The sequence below is a fragment of the Zalophus californianus genome, chromosome 4 (assembly GCF_009762305.2).
Source record: "Zalophus californianus isolate mZalCal1 chromosome 4, mZalCal1.pri.v2, whole genome shotgun sequence".
Lineage (NCBI taxonomy): Eukaryota > Metazoa > Chordata > Mammalia > Carnivora > Otariidae > Zalophus > Zalophus californianus.
The window spans coordinates 40,878,166-40,898,205 of record NC_045598.1 but is presented as its reverse complement, the minus strand read 5'-3'; the positions used below and the strand labels follow the sequence as shown (position 1 = coordinate 40,898,205).

Sequence of the window (20,040 nt, the reverse complement as noted above, 5' to 3'; positions counted from 1 at the left end):
ATTGGACAAGGCAGGTGTGCTAGGGCTGATAAGGCTGACATTCAGGGGCAAGGAGTATGTTATTATGGAGATGGGGTTAGAAATTCCTCGAGTATCAGCTCTCTGGATTGCCAGAACTGTTTTCAGTCTACCACCAGGGAGTTCTGAGAACAGCTGGAAGTGGGGGGCAAGCTTAGTCCCAGCTGGAATGGGACCTCGCCTCTGCTATGTGGCTGAAACAAGACTGTGCCTCTCTCCACAGGGAGCTGGACAGCCTTGTGAAGTCCTCACAGTACTGCAAGGGAGAGAACCACAGACACTTTGAAGGAGGTGTGAAGCTTGGTGTGGGAGCCTTCAACCTGGTGAGTGGAGGTGCTCCTACACCTGCTCTCTGCTGGCCTGTGGTGCTGGGCCCCATGCTGGCCTGGGGACCTAGCAAGAAAGCAGAGCTGTTGCCATACTTGGACGCTTAGAGCTGGGGTGGTGTGGGAGTGGGTGCTGGCGCTGAGTTCAGAAGTCCCTCTGTGCATTTCTTCCCAAGTCAAGTTGAAAGCTTGAAATGCACATGGCAGCGGTATTTATAGGACCAGAAAAAGACAAACACAATAAATTAGGGCCTTTTCTATCCTGGAGAGCTGGTGGTTAAATATTGACCAGTAGCAGGGAGGGAGAAAGGCCTGGAAGCAGTGGGCAACCCACAGGAACAGAGAGCCAAGACCCCTTCCTGGGGGAGGTTGGGGAAGGTTCCATGGAGTGGGGAATATCTGAGCTGGATCTTGAAGGATCTGTAGGCGGGAAGGACACTCAAGGCAGAAGGAACAGTGTGAGCTAAGTGAGGCGGGGAGGCTCTGAAGCTTATTTTTGGGAGGAGGAGCTGCTCATCAATAGTTTAGACTCCTGCCCCGGGTGTCCAGAGACCTGTATGAAAGTGCATGTGACGCAGGGTGTGGCTCTCTCCCCTATTGGTAAAGCCTGTTCCAAGAGCAGGCCTTGGGGTGGGGGTCCCTGCCCCATTCTGGGTTCCAGTTTCCTTGTATGTGAAGTGGCTGAGAAGTTCAAACTGCAGAGTTCATCCGATGCTTTAGCAGGTTATAGCCAGGCTGTCCTGGGTTTGAGAACTGGCCCCCCTCTGATGAGCTTTGGGGCCCTAAGCATGTCCTGTCACTTATCTCTGCCTCTGTTTTTCTGTTTCTCAAAAGGGACAGTGATCTTTCTTGGCAGGACTGTTCTGAGGATCAAATGCAATGACAGAGCCCCTGGTGCAGAGCAGGGATTCAGTGTGACAACACCAGCTTTCATGTGCTTTACAAACCTTAGTTTGATCCATCTTCACGGTACCCGTAGGAGGAAGGGTCTATTATTATTCCCATATGAGGAAACTGAGGCATAGAGAGGCTATGTAGCTTGCCCAGGGTGACCCAGTGGGTGCGGTGAGATTAGGATTTAGACACAGTTTGCTCCTGGTTGTCACACTGAGGTGCTTCTCCATCCGGGGAAGTTGGCTTTCTGGGAAACCTCGGGCCTCCTTGTGGGCATTCTGGAGATAGGTGCTCCCCCAGGATTACCCACGGGACTCTGGAGTCTGGGGAGTCGGAGGGACAGCTCCCACCCCTCCACATGCCCACCTGCCTCTGTTCCTACAGACGCTGTCCATGCTTCCTACCAGGATCCTGCGGCTGTTAGAGTTTGTGGGATTTTCAGGAAACAAGGTAACCGCCTGTCTTCTGGGACTCCTGACTGGCTCAGCTGGACAGGGTGGGGCTGAGGGGCCGCAGGCCCTGTGTGTCGGTCCTGGCACAGCCCCCCTCAGTTGTGGCCCTGGACAAAGCCCAGGCCTCTCTGAGCCTCTGTCTCCTCTCCAGTGAAATGTGGCCAATGATCCCTGTCCAGCCCCACACAGGGTGAAGAGGCTGTAGGGTAAGGACGGGTGTGAAGGGCAGCTTCGTGCAGTGGCCTGGAGTCATGTTCTCTGAGCCTTACAGGTGTCAGGAACCTAGTCCTCCTCCCTGTGGAAGACTCTGAGCAAGTTCTTTCCCTTGAGACCATTTTCTTGTCTGAGAGATACCTAAGAGAAGCACTACCATGCATCAGGCCTAAGGGCAGAAACCAGAGGATGCAAGCACCCAGAGACTTTGCTAAAGGCAGGAGTCTGAGTACTAGGTAGCAAATCAGGGAGAGGTCCCTGGTAGAGGAGGCCCCTCATTGTAGAAGGAACCGTGGCCTGGGAGTCAGGAGTCCTGAGTCAGTCCAGCCTCATCTCCTCCTCCTCCTCTGGGTCTTTTTGGGTAAAACAAGGGGCTTTTTTTGTTTTAGACTGATCAGTGTTTCTCAAACTTGAACTTCCTCTTGCCTTTCCTGATTTTTGCCATGACTGCAGACCTCGATATTATTATTTATGATTATTTTTCCCAAAAATGGCTCATATTTTTTACTTAAGTTTATCTAAAGGAAACACTACTACAAGGAAAACCCATGTTATTTGGCATGATAAGAACATAATCATAACCATAAGCAATCTTGCAAGAGCAGGCTGGAGGATCTACCGACGCCATTTTCCTGTGGGAAGAGGTGTTGAACACACACCAGCACAGGACTGAGGCTTTCTCCTGGACACCATCAGGACAGATGGAGAACTGGGAAGGGAAGACCCTCACTTGGGACTCTGAGCCCCATGTCTGTCTGGAGACCTCTCTATGGTCGGTGGCCCGGGTCCCGGGAAACACCAGCTAGAGGCTCCAAAGGTCTCTTAGTTTTGTTTTCTTAAGAAGGCCCTTGAGTCCTGAGAAGGATTTCGGGTTGATGACAGGAGGGAAGAGCATGAGAAAGGCCAAGAGGTGGGACGGTGTGGCCTGCCTGGCTAGGAGGAGAGGGTGACGAGACCAAAGTGGGAGAGACCTCAGACACTGGCTCTGGCTTCATCTTTATCCTGAAGGCAAGGAAGCTATGGAGGGTTTGAGGCAGGGGTGAGGTAGGTCAGATTACCCTGGAGGACAGATGGGGGCAGAGACTGCAGGCAGGGATACAAGTGGAGTCTGGCCTCTCCTCCACCCCAGCCAGGCTCTAGAGCCTTCTTCTCCAGGAAGCCTTCCCAGACTGCAGTCCTCGTGGTCCCATCTGTGCTCTGAGCCTCTGGTTAGGATTATCTGCCTCAAGTGGAGTCTGGCCTCTCTTCCTCTCCGACCAGACCCGGGGCTGCTCCGGGCCTCAGTGCTCACCATGGGGGCCAGCAGGTGAATAAAGGCAGGAATGGGGAAGGGGCTGTTGAGGAAGTAGGGGACACCTGGACCCAAGCCTCCACCCTGGCCTTGGCACCCCAGGAAGATGGCTGAGGCAGCGAGAGGGGCAGCCTGGCTTAGGGTGGCCCAGCCCGGGGTGGGGGCCAGGGGGACGGCTGACCTGGCCGGCGGGCTTCCAGACGTGGAGTCCAGCGCTCTCGTGCCCCTGCTCCAGCAGCATAGCCCTCCCAGCTGTCCGGTGGGCTCCCCGGCCCCCACCGCACCCTGGGTCTGGCCTCAGCCTGTGGGTCTCTCTCCGCCAGGACTACGGGCTGCTGCAGCTGGAGGAGGGCGCATCGGGGCACAGCTTCCGCGCTGTGCTCTGTGTCATGCTGCTGCTCTGCTACCACACCTTCCTCACCTTCGTGCTCGGTAGGAGCGCCCCCTGGGTGACAGTGACAGCCGGGGCGCCTGGGGTTGGGCTGGCTCTAAGGGCAAGGAGCTGCGGACCCTGCCAGGGCCCACAGGACTGGGGGTGGGGCGCTGGAACCAGAATCAGCAGAGCGCCATCACCTGTCTTGAGGCCTGGCCTGCCGACCACTCACTTCCTCACAGTGTGCCCAGGTTCCAGCCTCCGTTTTGTCCTCTGGGAAATGGGGATGGTCATGCCCACCTTGTAGAGGGTGTGAGGACACTGTAGGCAGGCCCTTGGGGTTCTGGGTACTACCCTGGTGGGTATAGACTCTTGGTTATTGAGCCTTGTGGTGTGCTGGGGCGATACTGGCACCGTCTTATTTAATCCTCACATCACCCTGGAGGTAGGAGAATTATTATACCCATTTCCCAGAGAGGGAAGAGGAGGTCCCAAGAAGTCCCTGGTTGATTGCTGGGGGGATTCCAAGAGCCAGTGGTGGTGATATGTGCTGTCCCCTCACCTCCTTCAGGTACCGGGAATGTAAACATCGAGGAAGCAGAGAAGCTCTTGAAGCCCTACCTGAGGCGATATCCTAAGGTGAGTCTCCGCCCCCCTCCCAAGACCCCCCGTCCCTGGTCCATGTGTGCCCTGCGCACCCACACAGACCCATGTGCGTGTCATTGCAGGGTGCCATCTTCCTGTTCTTTGCGGGGCGGATTGAAGCCATTAAGGGCAATGTTGACACAGTGAGTAATGGGGGTCTGAGCCAGGGCTGGTGACCCCTTGTGGTCTCCCAGACCAGCGGGCAGAGACTGGGAGGAGGTCTCCAAGAGAGAACCAACAAGAGGGCAGGGGCGGGAGAAGCAGTTCAGAATGGGACAGTCTGGGGAGATGAGGGAACGGGGGCATTCGCCGTAAGATCTGACAGTGAGATGCAGGACTGCTGCATTCCCGCACAGGGGGGTGAGACAGATGGTGGAAGCCCCACTTATTCAGGGCCTGGTGACAGGCACTGTGAATGGAGCAGCGGTGCCAGGGTGTGAAGTGGGCACCTTGATGACCTGGCTAAGGAGTCTGAACTCCGTAGATGGGAGGGAGCCATCGAAGGGGCTCGAGAGGGGAGGGACATGGGTCTGGCAGAATCCCCAGGAGGGACTGCACAATGTAGAGTTCTGGGGTCTCCAGCTGGCGCTGGCTGTGTTTCCTCAAGCAGCAAGACAGATGCCCCGAGTCCAGGTCCTTTCATGGGAGCTACTGGAAGCTTCCGAAGTTTGTTCTGAGGCACAGACATTGTATCGCTTTCATATTAATACTTTCCACTGCCTCCTGTCCTTCCATTAGAGCTCTTTCCCATCCTTTCATTTTGTGCCCAAAGACTAGAGTCCCAGGAAGGGGCAGTAACTGGGCCCGGGGTTGTCCTATCAGTAAGACTTAGTGGGTAGAACCAGGCCTGGAGCCCAGAACTCCCATCCCATCCCCTCAGCGCTGCCCCCCTCTCCCCGAGCCTGGCACAGAGCTGGGCCGCCAAGCACTGGAGGAGGCTGGGCCTGCGGGGGAATGGGGCAGAGCGGTGGGGCCACAACGCTGACCAGCAGCTGCCCACAGGCCATCCAGCGGTTCGAGGAGTGCTGTGAGGCCCAGCAGCACTGGAAGCAGTTCCACCACATGTGCTACTGGGAGCTGATGTGGTGCTTCACGTACAAGGGCCAGTGGAAGATGGCGTACTTCTATGCCGACCTGCTCAGCAAGGAGAACTCCTGGTCCAAGGTGGGCTGACACCAGGTGCTGGGGCCGCTGGGGGGCCACGCCAAGCCAGGCTGGCCACGAGCCCCCAGACCCAGGGCCAAACCCTTAACTGAAAACCGATGTCTCAGCTGGAACTTAAACCGAACCATAAGTTCTAAGAGGACTCAGGGTTGGTAGGAACTAAAGACTGTGAGGAGCAGATAAAGTTTAGAACTACAGTGTCAGTCAAGATTGTTAGTCACAAGGGACGGAAGCATGGCTCAACTGTCTAGGTGAGTGCTGTCTGATAGAACGTTCTGTTATGATGGAGGTAGCCCCCAGGTACAGGCACACCTATACCTGCCGTGTGCTGGTGTGACTGGGAAACTGGCTGCTTTCAATTTTATTTAATTTAAAAAGTCACATGGGGTTAATGGCTACTGTATATGGACTATGCAGGTTGAAAACACCAAAGGCTCTTTGGTTCACAGAACTGAAAATTCTAGGCACAACTGATTTCAGGTAGGGCTGGATCCAGGAGTTCAAATTATGTCATCTGGGTTGACACTGTTCCATCTGTGGCTGTGCTCTGCTCTGTGACATCTTCGCTGTGCAGGCGGGTTTTCTCCATGTGACAGGCCGGGTGGCCATGGACCGCCTGCCCCTGACTCACATCTTCCCTTTGGTTTCAACCATAGTCCCACAATTGAGGCTCACTGGTCTGGCGTAGGTCACGTGTCGGTGCTTGGGAACAGAGGTGGGAAGACTCCTCGTGGATCAAGAGTGGGAGAGGGGTGGTTCTCCAGAAAAAAATGAGGTGATGTCCCCAGAAAAAGTGTTGGTTTGTGGGAAGAGGCATTAAAGAGATGCTATGAAGGCAAAATAAAGCACAGCAGATGCCCACAATAGGTGGTAAAGTAAGTGTTAGCCATTATCATCCCAGTAATGATAGCACAGAATGCTAAACTAAGACTCTTAGAATCGCGGAGATCATCAGAGAGCATCCAATTTGGTATTGGCAGATATAGAGAACATGGGTCTCAGTGACCTTAAATCCTGCTTTCTCATCCCTGCCCCACCTTTTCAGTACCCCTGTCCAGGGACAAAGCTGAAAGGGAATTCTTTGGGTCTGGGGCAGGCAGGGCCGGAGGAGGGGGCAGGCTTTCACTGAGCTTACTGTGTGCCCAGCACTTGCTGTTTCTTCCACATACACCTGATGAGGTAGAAGTTACCTCCATTGGGTGCACAGGGACATGGAAGCGAAGAAAGGGCATGTGACTTTCCTGGCCCACACAGCTGCCGGTGACAGACACTGGATTTGAAGACAGTTCTGTGTGACTTCAAGGCCTTTGCTTTTCCCTTGTTCCTTAAGTCACACCGAGGAGGCCCTTCTTGCCCTGAGACCACCATGCTGTTGAAGGTGTTCCCTCAGACCCAGTGCCTTTGGGCCTGAGATTCATTCCTCATCCCCTCCCATCCCCAATGGGAACACCACCTCAGGGAACCTTGTTGAACTAAAGTGACCTAGAAGCCTTCCTGTGGAGGGAGGCAGGCAGCTGGGCTCACATACACGGAAGAAGAGGCCCAGGGTGGCCTTGAAGTTGCTGGGAGGAGCCGAGGTGGGGCCAGGCCTCGCAGGTGTCAGGAAGTCTGGCTGTGAGTCAGCTCCATCGCCAGCTCACTGTGTGGCTTTGAGGTGGCCAGCCCCCCCACCCCCAACCCGCAATGTTTCCTCAGAAGTGTTTCCTGTGAAAGTAGGGGTTGTAGCACCTCGAATTCTGGGGCCTCGCTTATTCCTAATCTGCAACACTTGTCCACCCGAATCCACCAACTTCCAGCTCTAAGAACTTAGCGTACGGCCACTACTGTACACATCAGCCCCTCTGCTCGGCATCCCTCTTTGACGGGACTGTGCCAAGTCATCCGTGTGGAGCCTTCACATTTCCCCCAGTGCTTGCAGCTTGAGATGGCCACACGCATAGTGGAGACAGTGGTGTGCTGAGTGCCATAGTGAGGGAATCTAAGGGGAGCTCAGAGGCAGCCCTGGGCAGCCCAGCCAGGAGGACAGAGGAGGATTTAGGGTGGCAGAGTGGAGGAAGTGGAAGGGTATTCCAAGCGAGGAGAGCAGCAAGGACCGAGGCTTAGGAGCTAGGGTGCTGCCAAGAGGTTCTGTGTCACCAGGTGAAGGGCTTTGTGGGTGGGAGTGCAGGGGTACTGTGGAGGGACTTTCCCCCTAAGTCACTAGCTGTAAGCTTCTTGAGGACAAAGGCTGTCTACACAGAGCCTGGTAGAGTAATCCATCAAAATAAATGTGTGGAATCGGGCAATCAGATAAGCCTGGGGAGACAGGACTCCCACCCAGGGAGGTGGCTGTTTTCCATCAGAGTGGCCCCGTAGCATCCCTTGATAACTTGGGATGCCTGTGGGTCTCAGAACTCTAGGGCACTGCATCCATCCTAACTTCTGGTGACTCAATGAGGGTAAGTTGTTTGGGGTGGCGGAGGGGTAGCAGAAGGCTCTTCGAGGAGGCCGGCGGATGGGCCTGGTAAGGAGGGACAACGGCATCCCAGGCAGAGGGATGGCACAGGTGAAGGCCTGTTTAAGGGAGTTTAAGGACTGATGGGGGAGAAATGGCAGAAGAGGAATCAGAAAATCAGGTCACAAAGGGCCTTGAGTAGCTGGTTGGGCTTTAGTCTGAGAGTGGGGGAGCCCCTGATGTTTGTGGCTTAGATCTGTGCTCTAAGAAATCCCTCCTGCAGTTGTTGGGCACCCCATGGGCCAGGTCCTGAGGACATCCAACAGTGAACAAAGCAAAGAACCCTCCATATCAAGGCTCATATTCTAGTGGGAAGAGGGATAAGAAACACACAAATAGGTGTACAGTATAATGTCAGGCTGGTATATGCAGTAAAGAAAAATCAGGCAAGGCCTGTCTGAGAACACACCAGAATGAAGTGTGGGAGCCAGCCATATGGATTTCCTAATGAAGAGCATTCCAGGCAAAGGACACTGAAGATGCAGGGGTGGGGGAGGTGAGTGCATCTCAGGTGTTCTGGGAACAGCCCAGAGGCCAGCGTGGCTAGAGTGATGTGAGTGAGGGGGAAACAACATGAAGTTGGAGAGGAGACTGGGGGAGGAAACAGGGTAGGGGCTTACAGTCCATTACAGGGAGTCTGGATTTTATCCTAAGCATTATGGGCTACCAAGATTTCAAAGAGGAACTGACATGACTTGACTTAAAAAAATCAGAGTGGGGGCGCCTGGGTGGCTCAGTTGGTTAAACATCTGACTCTGATTTTGGTTCAGGTCATGATCTAAGGGTCATGGGATAAAGCCCCATGTCGGACTCCACTCTCAGCATGGAGACTGCTTGCCCTTCTCCCTCTGCCCCTTCCCCACTCGCGCTCTTTCTCTCTGTTAAATAAAATCATTAAATAAAAAACAGACTGGCGGTGGTGTGGAAATGGCTTGCAGAGACAGGGATGGGAGCAAGGAGATGGGTTAGGAAACCATGGACGAGGGCAGTAGAAAGACATCCCTGGTGGCCTGGAGCGGGGATGTGGGGTGGAGGCTGGTGCAGTGAGTGAGGGTGAGGCCAGTGGGATTCAAGAGCTATAGAGGAGGTCAGATCATGAGGACTTGCTGACTCAGTGCCAGGCAGAGAGGGAGAAGGTAAGGATGACACCAGGAGGTTAAAGATGGGATGAGCAACAGGTTTCAGAGGGGGGAGATCTTACCACCACCCCTGCAAAGACCAGCTTTTCCTCATTTTGTGAAGGGTAGATGGAAGCATGGAGGGCAGAGTGGAACTAGGAGTAGCCCTGAGCTTCAGCCTGAGAGGGGCCCCCAGGCGGAGGCTGCTTTCTGCCTTCTCCTGAGACTCCTGAGACTCCACGAGGTCCTGCTCCCTTTCCTTCTCCACCCCCTGTTCTTTTTAGTGAGCCACTGGCCGGTTCTTCCTCCACAGCCCCTGGTGGCAGGAGCTGAGGCTCAAGGCTCGGCCACTGGGGGGCAGGACATAGCCAGGTTTCTGGAAGGCTGGACTCCTGGGGAAGGGGAGCAGCTTTCAGGGATGTACCCTGGGGTGGGGATGGGGGGGTCTCTGCACAGCTGCACCTTCCCTGTCAGGGCTGGCTGTGGATCCAGTGGGCAAGGCCCTGGAAGCACACAAACCTGGGTTCACTTCCAGCTCTGTCCCCAGAAGCTCTGCAGTCCCAGTCAGAAAGCAGAGGCGAGGTACAGATTCGTTTCTGGCATTGTCTTTGGGATCAAGTGAAGTGAGGTGTGTACAGTGCCTGGCACACAGGAAGGCAGTTATACGCAGGGACCCTGACTCACTCTTCTGGCCTCCCACCTCTGTTCTTAGGCATTCCATACTTTCCGCTACCTATTTGTCACCTTCTTACCACATATCTCGGCCCCTCCCTGGCTTTGCGCAGGCTGTTCCCCTCATCTGGAAGGTCCTTTCTCAGGTCTCTGTGAATCTTCCCATTGGCTCTCAAGAGTCCAGTCTGAAGGAATTACTTCCCAGAAGCCCTTACTGCCCTTTGTGTGTCCATCCTCGCCTCAGCACCGCCCCGCACACCTACTAGTTGCCTGAGTCCTTCCCTCCGCTGCATCAGAGGAGAGAAGGAAGTGGCTTTGATGTGGGCCTCTCCAGGACTTAGCTCCCAGCTCAAGTCCTCAAGGTGCTTCAGCTTCCTCACCCTCACTTTCTCCCCTGGGGCTTGGCTACCGGGCTGGCCCTGTGAGGTCTGAATGGGGTATGTGGAGGGCGGGCTGCTTACATCTGACTCTTGCTCTGCCTTACCCAGGCCACCTACATCTACATGAAGGCCGCCTACCTCAGCATGTTTGGAAAAGAGGATTACAAGCCGTTTGGGGATGATGAAGTGGAGTTGTTCAGGTGGGTCCGGGGCCTCAGCCACATCTGCCCACAGCCACCCTGAGCTGTGGGCACCAGGGAGGGAGGTGGCGGGCTTCTTACCTCCCCTGGCTCTGAGCTCCCTGACCCTCCCGCAGGATGGCCCCATGTGCCTCATCACCACCACTTCCTACTGCTGCTTGTTCCGGCCCTTTGAATCTGTTCAGAGGGCTCCCCACCCCCCCCCCCCCGCCCCCGCCAGCCTCAAGAAAGGGGTTTTATCAACATCCTTTCCACTGAGCCTCTTTCTTCTGGTCAGTGGGATAGATGTGTGGACACTGAAGTTCAGAGATCTGAGGTCCCTTCTGCTGAGTTAGCCAGCTCTACTCAGAGAAGCACAGTAGAGAACCAAAATGTGGGAATCAAACAGGATCAAATCCAGCCTCTGCCGTTTCTTAGCTGTGTCACTGTGAACAATTTCAGTAGCTATAAAATGAGAATAACCACTTCTGCCTTGCAGGGTTGTTTTGTGAATCAAATAGAGACTATATTGAAGAGCCTGGAGTAGGGCCTGGAGCCACTGAATAGTGGCTGTTTTTATTCTTATCTGTGCTGCTGATTGCCTTGTGAGAAGGGTCTAGAGCAGAGCTCAGCCTCAGCAGGCTGAGGATGGAGCCTTGGGCCTTCTTCCAGTCCTGGGTGAGGGCTGACCCCAGCTTGCAGACCTGGGAGTGGTGGTAACCTGAGCTTCCCACTAACTGCTGTCATAGTTGTAGGGTGTTTTATCATTTACCAAGTGCCTCCACTTCTCCATCTCAAAGCTCTTCCAGAAAGCCTGGGACAGTAAGTATCTGTGGGGGAGGAAGGATCATTTTCCCTCTACAGTTCTAGGTTCTTGGCTAGAGACTGGCTGAGATACTCCCCCCACCCCTAATAATAAAAGATTAACAGGAGAGAAATAGGCCAGAGTTTAATAACGTGTATACCTCCTGTATACACGGGCGAGACCCAGGAAAACTGAGTCACTGAAATGGCCCAAGCCATCACCTTAAATATCATCCCCAGCTAAACATAACAGAAGATGTTGGGAGGTGGAGAGCCAGTTCTGAGAGGTTTTCAGGCAAAGCACAGTAAAGGAGGGTAAGGTGGTCCTGCAGATTTAAGTCTCTGCTTTCTCCTTTAAGAGTTTCTAGGGCTTGTCATCATCCTCTTTCAGGTACAGAGGAGAAAAGCCCTTATTATTGGGAGATCTCACTTATAAATGTAATTGTCTCTTAAAAAAGGGCAGCTGCTACTAGGTTTTCAGAGCTTTTCCTGTATCTGCTGTTCCTTAACCAGCCTAACATAATCCTTATGCCAAAGAGGCATATTTCGGGGTGACAAATGCTGCTCCCCTTCATATCACTATCTCCAATTCAGAGATGAGAAAACGGGGGCCCAGAGAGGTTCCACAGTGAATAAGCAGGGGAGGTGTTTGGCAGGGAACCTCACAACTAGATCCAGCTGGATGGCTCAGGCCTGAGGGTCACAGCCACACCCAGTGACTGTGGCAGAAATCGGAGGGTGGGAATGGAGCTGGGTGGGTGAGGCCCCAGATGTGGAGGCTTGCCAGCTGCATGCATGTTACTCTGCACTTGGAAACAGCTAAGGAGGCCACAACTCACGTGGCAAGTTAATTAAAGGTTTGAGCCGTGCGGTTGTGGGCAGGTCCTTCCCTTTCTCTGGGTGTTAATCTCCCCTGTGGAACTGGGGTCAGACTTCTGCTGGGCCTTCTGGGCCTGAGAGTGGAAGCAAGACAACTAGCAAAGCAGGCCTGGGGTGTTTGCTGACATTCTCACCTCTGCCAGCTGGTGTGGAGGAGGCCTCTTACCTAGCCTCGGGAAGTGGTCGGGTTTGGGGACAGGGCCTGTGATATAAGGCCACAGCCACAGGCTGTTGAGTCCGACACAGTCCCTCATATAAACTGGGGAAACTGAGGCCCAGAGAGGAGCCAAGCAGAGGCTGGGCAGGCTGGAGATCTCAGTCCTCTCTAGCTTTTTTCTTCCCCTCATCTCTTTCACAGAGCAGTGCCTGGCCTGAAGCTCAAGATTGCAGGGAAATCTCTACCTACAGAGAAGTTTGCTATCCGGAAGTCCAGACGCTACCTCTCCCCCAAACCGATCTCGTTGCCAATCCCTGCTCTGGTGGGTAGGAGGGTCTAGACTGTCCCTGTACTTCTTTGGATTGTGGGGATTAACTGAAAGCCAGAGATACTGCTACGGCCAGGGGGAAGTGGATGGGAGAGAAAGACCGTCATGCTCAGGGCCCTGAAAAGGATTTCACAGTTTCCTGGGACTGTGAGGGAAGCACACAAATAGGCCAGAGCCAGCCCCAGCCTGAGAAAATACTGGTCTGGTGGGGGCAGGGAGACAGGTGAGCAGGCTTCAGGCGCCTCAAGGTGGGAGAGCAGGCCCACACCCCTGTGCTCTGGCAAGGGCATCACTCAGCTGTTTGTGTTCCCACCCATCTGTTTCAGTCTCGTCACATGATTATAACTGTTTACACTGTCCCCCTCACTGGACCAAGTTTTTCTGAGGCCTAGGACCATGTTATAGGGCACTGACTGTGTTCTTTACACCCATTGCCTCATTTGATCCTCACAACAGCCCTGAGTATCAGATGCTGGTAGTATCCCCTTTTTACAGATGGGGAGAAGGCCTAATAGGTAAGTGGAGAGAGAAAATATCTAATAAATAGGTAAGATAAGTAGAAAGATAAAGTAACTTGTCCAGGTCACACAGCTAGTCAGTTGAAGAGTTAGAATTTAAACCTAGAATGGTTCTAGAGCCCAGATTCTGAACCGCTGTTATGATGCTACTTCCATGCATGATTTGAGCAGGCATCAGAGAAGTTCCCAGCTCGTTAAGAGTCTTTGTTATTCAAATACTAAGGTAGCCAAAAAAGTGGAAAGGGCACTGCTTTTTTTTCTGGTCCTAGCTCCACTATTCACTAACAATGTGCCCTTGGATAGGGTTCCCCTTCCCTTAATGTAAGATTAGGAATCATATACATCTTGCCCGTTTCATACAGCAGTAACGAGAATTAGCTGATAAACTGTTAAATATTTTATGAATCAAAAACAATATCAATATACAGTTTATTATGTATCCTAGGTTATTTCTAAACACATTTTGAAGTTGTTTATAGCTTAAAATGTACAATAAAACTTATGGGGGTGATGGAAAGGGCAAGAAGTGACTATACCAGAAATTTAGGAGAATTTCTCAAACTATAATCTGCAAAATGCTATTTATGCCTAAAATAGTTTCTGTGATTAAATATATTTGGGAAAGACTGGCCTAAACAAAGTTTATACACTGTGGACCTTTTGGAGCCTTCATATAATAATATGTATGGTAAGTCTCCAAGAATAAGCTTGAAGATGATTTTTTTTCCCCTTATTTGGCCACAGACCTCTTTCTTTAAAGGAACATTTGCTAACTTAGGACCATATACACCATTTGAGGAATACTGGTTCTAAACTTAAATTCCCTCCCTAGAACATAATAACAAGAACCAAAATAATATCTTTTTAGAACTTTTTGTATACAAATCACTTTCACATCTATTACCTGGTTTCATAGTTTAGGAAATGCTAATGGAATTACTATAACTGAACATTTAATTTAGAATTCTGAGATTCCTGGCAGTGGAGGAAAGAAAGGAATCCGATGTGTTGCGTAGTTTTCATGATGGTAACTCAAGCCCACTGCCTTGGGAGAAGAGAGACAGGGTGACATGACAGTCTTAAGAGCTATTGTAAATCCTAAAGTGCTTAAGTAAATATAGTTCCTTCAATATGGGAGGGTCCTGCCAGATGAGCAGGGAGGAGGACTTCCTGGAGAATGTGGGTCATAGCCTGGTCCTCAAAGTATGGGGGAAGAGTCTGGACACAGAGAGGTTGGGAGAGAGAGCAGGATAACCACCCAGGGAAGCCACGAACAGAAGAGTATTAAAAACTATGTGCAGGGCGCCTGGGTGGCTCATTTGGTTAAGCGACTGCCTTCGGCTCAGGTCATGATCCTGGAGTCCCGGGATCAAGCCCCGCATCAGGCTCCCTGCTCCACAGGGAGTCTGCTTCTCCCTCTGACCCTCCCCCTTCTCATGTGCTCTCTCTCTCTCAAATAAATGAATAAATAAAATCTTAAAAAAAAAACAAAACTGTGCAGCTATGAGCAGAACAGCGAGGATATGGGTCCATCTTAAATCCACATTGGTGTTAAGGTGAGATCCCAATATCCGTGATGAGGCTCCCTGCCACGGCCCCTTCGAGCCCTTCATAGGCTGGGCTGAGATCTGTCATAAAAGATTAGAGCTAGAAGGGCCTTTAATGATCCTCTTGATCTGAGCTGCCCATTTACAGCTGGGGAAACTAAGGCCCCACCTGGGAGGAAACCTTTGGACTGACTTGCGCTCAGGAGATGGTGTACATTTGGAATGGCTCTCAGGAAATGATGTACATTTGCAATGGCTATGCTGTGATTGCCCTCAGGAAATGATGTACATTTGGAATGGCTATGCTGTGATTGGGAAGCAGCCAGAACTCACAGACGGGATACTTGGGATTATCACCAAGGCTGAAGAGATGCTGAAAAAGGGCCCAGGTGACTAACCCCGGCCCTTGAAACTGCCAGGCTGAGTCAGATCACAGGTCTTTACGGTTAAAGTTTCCCTCTACTAAAAACGTTCTTCCTTACTTCTCTACCCTGGTTAGTGGTGCTTTGTCTTTCTAAGACTGAGCTTCAATGGCAGCTTCTCCAAGCTGTCCATTGTCCCCCAGGTAGGGTCAAGGCCTCCTCTGGGCTCCCACAGCCCCTGGGCTTCCTTCAATCAATCCTGATCTCACTACATTGTCACTGTCTCAGTATCTGTCTTTCCTTCCCAGATGTGAGCTTCCTGAGGACAGTGACCATGTGTGAGTTACCTCTCTGTCCCCAGGGCCCAGCAGAGTAGGGGCTCCATGAGTAACTGTTGCAGAAATAAACAAGCCTGTCTTCTGCCCTCACTCCCCTATTCTTAGAGAATGAGTACTCAGTGGATGATGAGTGCTTGGTGAAGTTGCTGAAAGGCCTCTGTCTGAAATACCTAGGCCGTGTCCAGGAAGCTGAGGAGAATTTCAGGAGCATCTCTTTCAAGTAAGTGCCTCTGTGGCTGCTCCCACTCCAGGCGGCCTACTGCTGGGCCCGTCTCCTGGGTAGAATTGGCAGGGTCCCTCCTTCCTCACCTGCACTCCAATGCTTGACTCTAGCCTACCCCCAATTCACTACATTTGTACTAGTGTCTGTTCTATGCCAGGATCCTTGCTGGGCACAGATCATTAGACCTCATTCCCCGGGGCCACCAGATTGCCTACCTACAGGAGTCCATCCACACTGAAGTTTTAGGTGAATGGTGCCTCCTAGAGTTTGTAATTCAAGTCTGCCCTTGAGGAGCACAAATGTTACAGGTAGACAGCTCTAGGCAACTCAGTCTGGCTGTGTTAAGAGGAAAGCAGGGAGGACAGTAGGTGCCCTGAGGAGGGACCTAAACATAATGCAAGATACCAAGAAAGGCTTTCCAGGGATGCCATTTTAACTGGGAAGTTTATCAGGCAGAGAAAGGAAAACAGGAGTTTTAAGTGGGAGTAAGTACAGCATGTGCAAATGCCTGGACACAGGATAAACACCCAAGATTGGGGTGACAGTGATTAGGTCCTTCTCTGCTTGGGTGAAGTTATATAGAGGGAAAGGGTTATAGATGAAATAAGGGGGACTAGACTGAGAAGGGCCTGGATGTTTTGCTTACAAGGCTGAACTTTATCCTGCAGACAGAAAAGATCAGGAAGGATACTGAGCAGGGCAGGTTTGGGTTTTAAAAGAGTACCTGACGCAGCATGGAGAGTGGGTCAGAAGGGCCAAGCCTGGAGACAGTAGACTTCCTAATTTAGTAAACCATGTAACTTGGACAAAGGGGGTTGGCAACAGTGGGCATGGGCCAAGGACATGGCATGAGCCATAAGTTATCAGGGAACTGAGGCCCTAGGTGCAGAGGACTGGAAGGCTCTCGTGTGGATCATAAGCCTTTCTACGGCTATGTGGTGGGAACCTTCCCAACTAGGATTCGTTATCAGAAAACCCCATGTGAAGGCATGGACTAGATCCTCCCACTCGGGGAAGGCTCAGGAAGACTCTGAAGGATATCTCAAGGGCAGAGCCGGTAAGCCATGTCCTCCTCTGTGCCACAGTGAAAAGAAGATTAAATATGATCACTACTTGATACCAAACGCTCTGCTGGAGCTGGCCCTACTGTTTATGGAGCAAGGCAGAAACGAAGAGGCTGTCAAACTCTTGGAAACTGCCAAGTAAGGCGTGGTTAGCGTCGGTCTGTCCTTTGTTCCCCCTGAGCTCAGGAACTTCACCCGGGTTGGGGAAGAACACAGGCAGCAGGGAGGAAGGGTGCTGGTAAGGGCATTATGGCAGGCCAGACGCTGGGCCTGTGTCCCTGGGACAATTCTCACCTGGTATAGGGAGGCTTCTTCAATTTGCCAGTGAGGATTGGAATCCCAGAAGCAGGGAGTGAATTATCCAGGATCACACCATAAGCCAACTGCTGGGCTGGTAGGAAGACCCAGGTCTCCTGCCTTCTAGCCCCATGGATTTATTTCTTAAAATCATTCCCTCAAGCTTGGGGACTCAACAGGAATAAGAGTGGTTCCAGAGGGTACAATACCAGGGTGAGGGGTTACACATCCTTTCTGTTTTTCTCTACTGGACAAGGCCCAACTCTTTCTTTGGACAGAGACAGGGATTTAAGTGTCTGAAAATCTTCCTTGGCCTGGTAGTCTCCTACAGTTCAGATGGAAGGAAAAGCACTTCTTAGAGCAGCCTTATATGCCTCATTCTCTGGTCTTTTCCAGGCAGAACTACAAGAATTACTCCATGGAGTCAAGGACACATTTTAGAATCCAGGCAGCCATACTCCAAGCCAAGTCTTCCCTAGAGAATGGCAACAGATCCATGGTCTCATCAGTGTCCTTATAGTTTTATGCAGCACTCCAGGCTGGAAGACAGAAACAGCTGGACAGAGCTCCTGGAAACATTTCAACAAGATCCCCTCCCCTGCCCTGCCTTTGGGGTCCACCGGTGCTCCAGTGGGATAGCATGACATAGGTATCCATGCAGAAGGGAAGCCGGCATTTTCACCAGTGTGGCCAAGGGCCTTTACCAAGGACAGAGCAGGTGGAGTCCTCTGCCTGCCCTATCACACATACGGGTACTTGTTTTTCACTGTGATGTTTAAGAGAATGTATGAACAGTTTACATTTTCCTTAGAAATATTAGTGGGATCACAGTTGGCTTTAAAAACAAAAACAAAAAAACCCACCACCTGTAAATCTTTGTTTTAACCCATACTTATCTGGAGGTAAATCTATATATGATGCTTTTCAAAATTCAGCAATGTCTCAGCTTCCAGGGCCAGAAGGACCATCAAGGCTTCTGAAGGTTGGGTGTAGATGTTGCACACTGACACCCACTACCTTACTTCTTACACCTCAGTTTCACTCCCTTAGTAACTTTCCAATTTAAAACAAAAATGAAAATTATTTCACTAAAAAGACATGTGAATCCCTCTGTAGAAAAAAAAAAATCTCTACAAGTAAGGAATGGGAGTTGCTGAGGCCTGACAGAACGGGAGCTGTGTGGCCCTTTCTGTGCCAAAGCCAAGAAGTTGGTGGGGGGGGAGGTTCTCAGACACCAGTCCGCATCCTCACTGTATGCCAAACTGAAACAACTGGGAATAATTTACAAAACAAAAATCATCTGTACTTCACTACGAGGTACATTCATTTACTGACAGCATTTGTCTTACAATGGTTATTCCTGGCCCATTGTGTATGTTTTATATTTTTCAGTTAAGAGAAAAGAGATATTTAATAAAACTTATACACTTAAGAGATCATGCAACATCTATTTCAGTAAAATATGTGTTGCTTGAATTCTTGGGCAAGGCAGAAAAGTCTGGATCAGAAGCCATATAGCCCAGGTATGTTTTATTTAGACAACACGATGCCTTAAATGTTTTTAAAATAACATTTAAAAATGGGGATATTTCACAAATCTGGTTTCTGGCCTCTTATTTAAAAAAGAGAATCCAATCTGGCAACATTGGGCTCATCCCTATAAGATAACAAGGCAACAATCAGTTGGAGCGGAGTAGAGGCTGCTCTCCACACTTATATTAACCTTCTGTCCCTTAAAAGCATCTGAATGTGGAAGCTCTGGGACTGCCACAGCAAGAACTCAAGTTCAGTGACTAGACACCAAGCTTTACCATTCACAAGCCAATGACAGCATACTTCAACTTAACCATTTCCCTGGTGGAAAAAAATCATGTACACAGTAAAAATATTCATGAGTGAAATGTGACTCCTCAAATACATGAATGCAATTTCTGTAAGGGAAGAACCACAGACAATTTCTCCAATCTTCCAGCATTGCTGGATTTTTAGCAAACACTTCTGAACATATGCCAGGGGCTGGTTAGATTATTAACATAGTCAACCAGCCTTCTGTGACTAATAATGAAGTCATAGGTTTTAAGTAAAGCAAATTCTCATTAGGAAAACAAAGCAGAAAACCCTGTCAGGATCCTCTTTTGCACTTAGTACTGTCAGAGCAGAAATGCTATGAAAAAAAAAATTTCTCGTTTTGTTAGAACTAGACACAAGAATGCTCTCCACCGAGAGCAAGCCCTCTGCAAGCTTGCTCTCCAAAGCCTGGATTCTCGGAGACCAGCCTGTTTCTAGGTTGTTGGGTAGGGCAGGGTGAGAGGAATGACTAGAACCAGGCTGCTGAATGAGGGTGGCCTTTTGTGGTTCCTTCACATATTGGAACACTAGTACCTACTGCTGTATAAAAAAAAAAACAAACAGCACACTGGTCACAGGATGCCAAGCACAACTTGCAAAACTGCAGTTAACAAAACACTTTTCTTTAAACATTCATTTTAGGCACTTTTATTTTTAAAAAATTTATGCTAGGATGGTTTCCTTGTCAGTGTTATTACTGATTTCCTGCTGGGCTTCATTAATTAACCAATGCAACCTCACCTCTGCTGCCACGGCTACAGTCTGGCTGGTAAGAGAAATCAGTGGGGTTTTGTCTACTTTATCCCACCTGCAGCTTATGAGATAGTCTATTAAAAACATGTTTGCGAAGTTGGGTGAAAATGTCAGGTGTCTAACCCTTGTGTGGAAGCTTTGAAGGTGAAAATTCTGTCCTGGGCTTCTTGTTCTATCTTCTTTCAGCCATTTCTGGTTATTAATTCTCTAATAGTGCAGAGCTTTCCAGCACATATGCCCTGGAGAGGGAACTATCAGGTGGAGAATTCTGGCCTAGAAGTAAGGAGACCTGAAATCTAGTCCCTGCTTTGTTACTAATTTTCAGAGTGACCTTGGGAAAGCCATGGACCCTCAAAAAATTACTAATTTGCACTAGATTAAGGCTCTTTCCTGCTGTCAATTGGTCTAACTCTGGTCAAGTATATTTTTGGATTTTCATATCCAAAGTGAGACAAGAGATATATACCTCCCTACCTTTTGCCAAAGCCTTGTATCCACTCAACCAGAAATGAGAGGCTTTCTCAATCAAAGGCCTCTATAGTAGCCCAGCACACTTGGAGAGCAAATAATCTTCACCTGGGGAAAGTCTAAATCCTGTTACACAGAGGAACTCCACCATTAGGAAGTAGCAACTGTGTACCATAATCTAAACAGGCCCTCTGCAATGGAAAGTCTACCTCTGCCTCTCACTGGTTACAGGCCC

The 20,040-nt window shown here is 50.6% G+C and overlaps 1 protein-coding gene across 12 annotated transcripts in view; it reads left to right on the top strand.

The window, feature by feature from the left end:
• The window catches only part of TTC39A (tetratricopeptide repeat domain 39A), a 52,814-nt gene extending 34,481 nt beyond the window's left edge, over nt 1–18,333 (top strand). For 10 of the 12 annotated variants that reach the window (XM_035726972.1, XM_035726971.1, XM_035726975.1 and 7 more), the window contains exons 7-18: nt 242–341; nt 1,623–1,688; nt 3,518–3,626; nt 4,139–4,206; nt 4,296–4,355; nt 5,215–5,376; nt 10,149–10,240; nt 12,261–12,381; nt 14,730–14,841; nt 15,258–15,372; nt 16,461–16,577; nt 17,133–18,333. In XM_035726972.1, the coding sequence (XP_035582865.1) occupies nt 242–341; nt 1,623–1,688; nt 3,518–3,626; nt 4,139–4,206; nt 4,296–4,355; nt 5,215–5,376; nt 10,149–10,240; nt 12,261–12,381; nt 14,730–14,841; nt 15,258–15,372; nt 16,461–16,577; nt 17,133–17,256 (1,246 nt within the window). In that variant the 3' untranslated portion in view covers nt 17,257–18,333. The remainder of the gene's footprint in view (nt 1–241; nt 342–1,622; nt 1,689–3,517; nt 3,627–4,138; nt 4,207–4,295; nt 4,356–5,214; nt 5,377–10,148; nt 10,241–12,260; nt 12,382–14,729; nt 14,842–15,257; nt 15,373–16,460; nt 16,578–17,132) is intronic. The other 2 variants (XM_035726981.1, XM_035726977.1) reach the window with 2 other exon arrangements.
• The last annotated feature ends 1,707 nt before the right edge of the window (nt 18,334–20,040 follow it).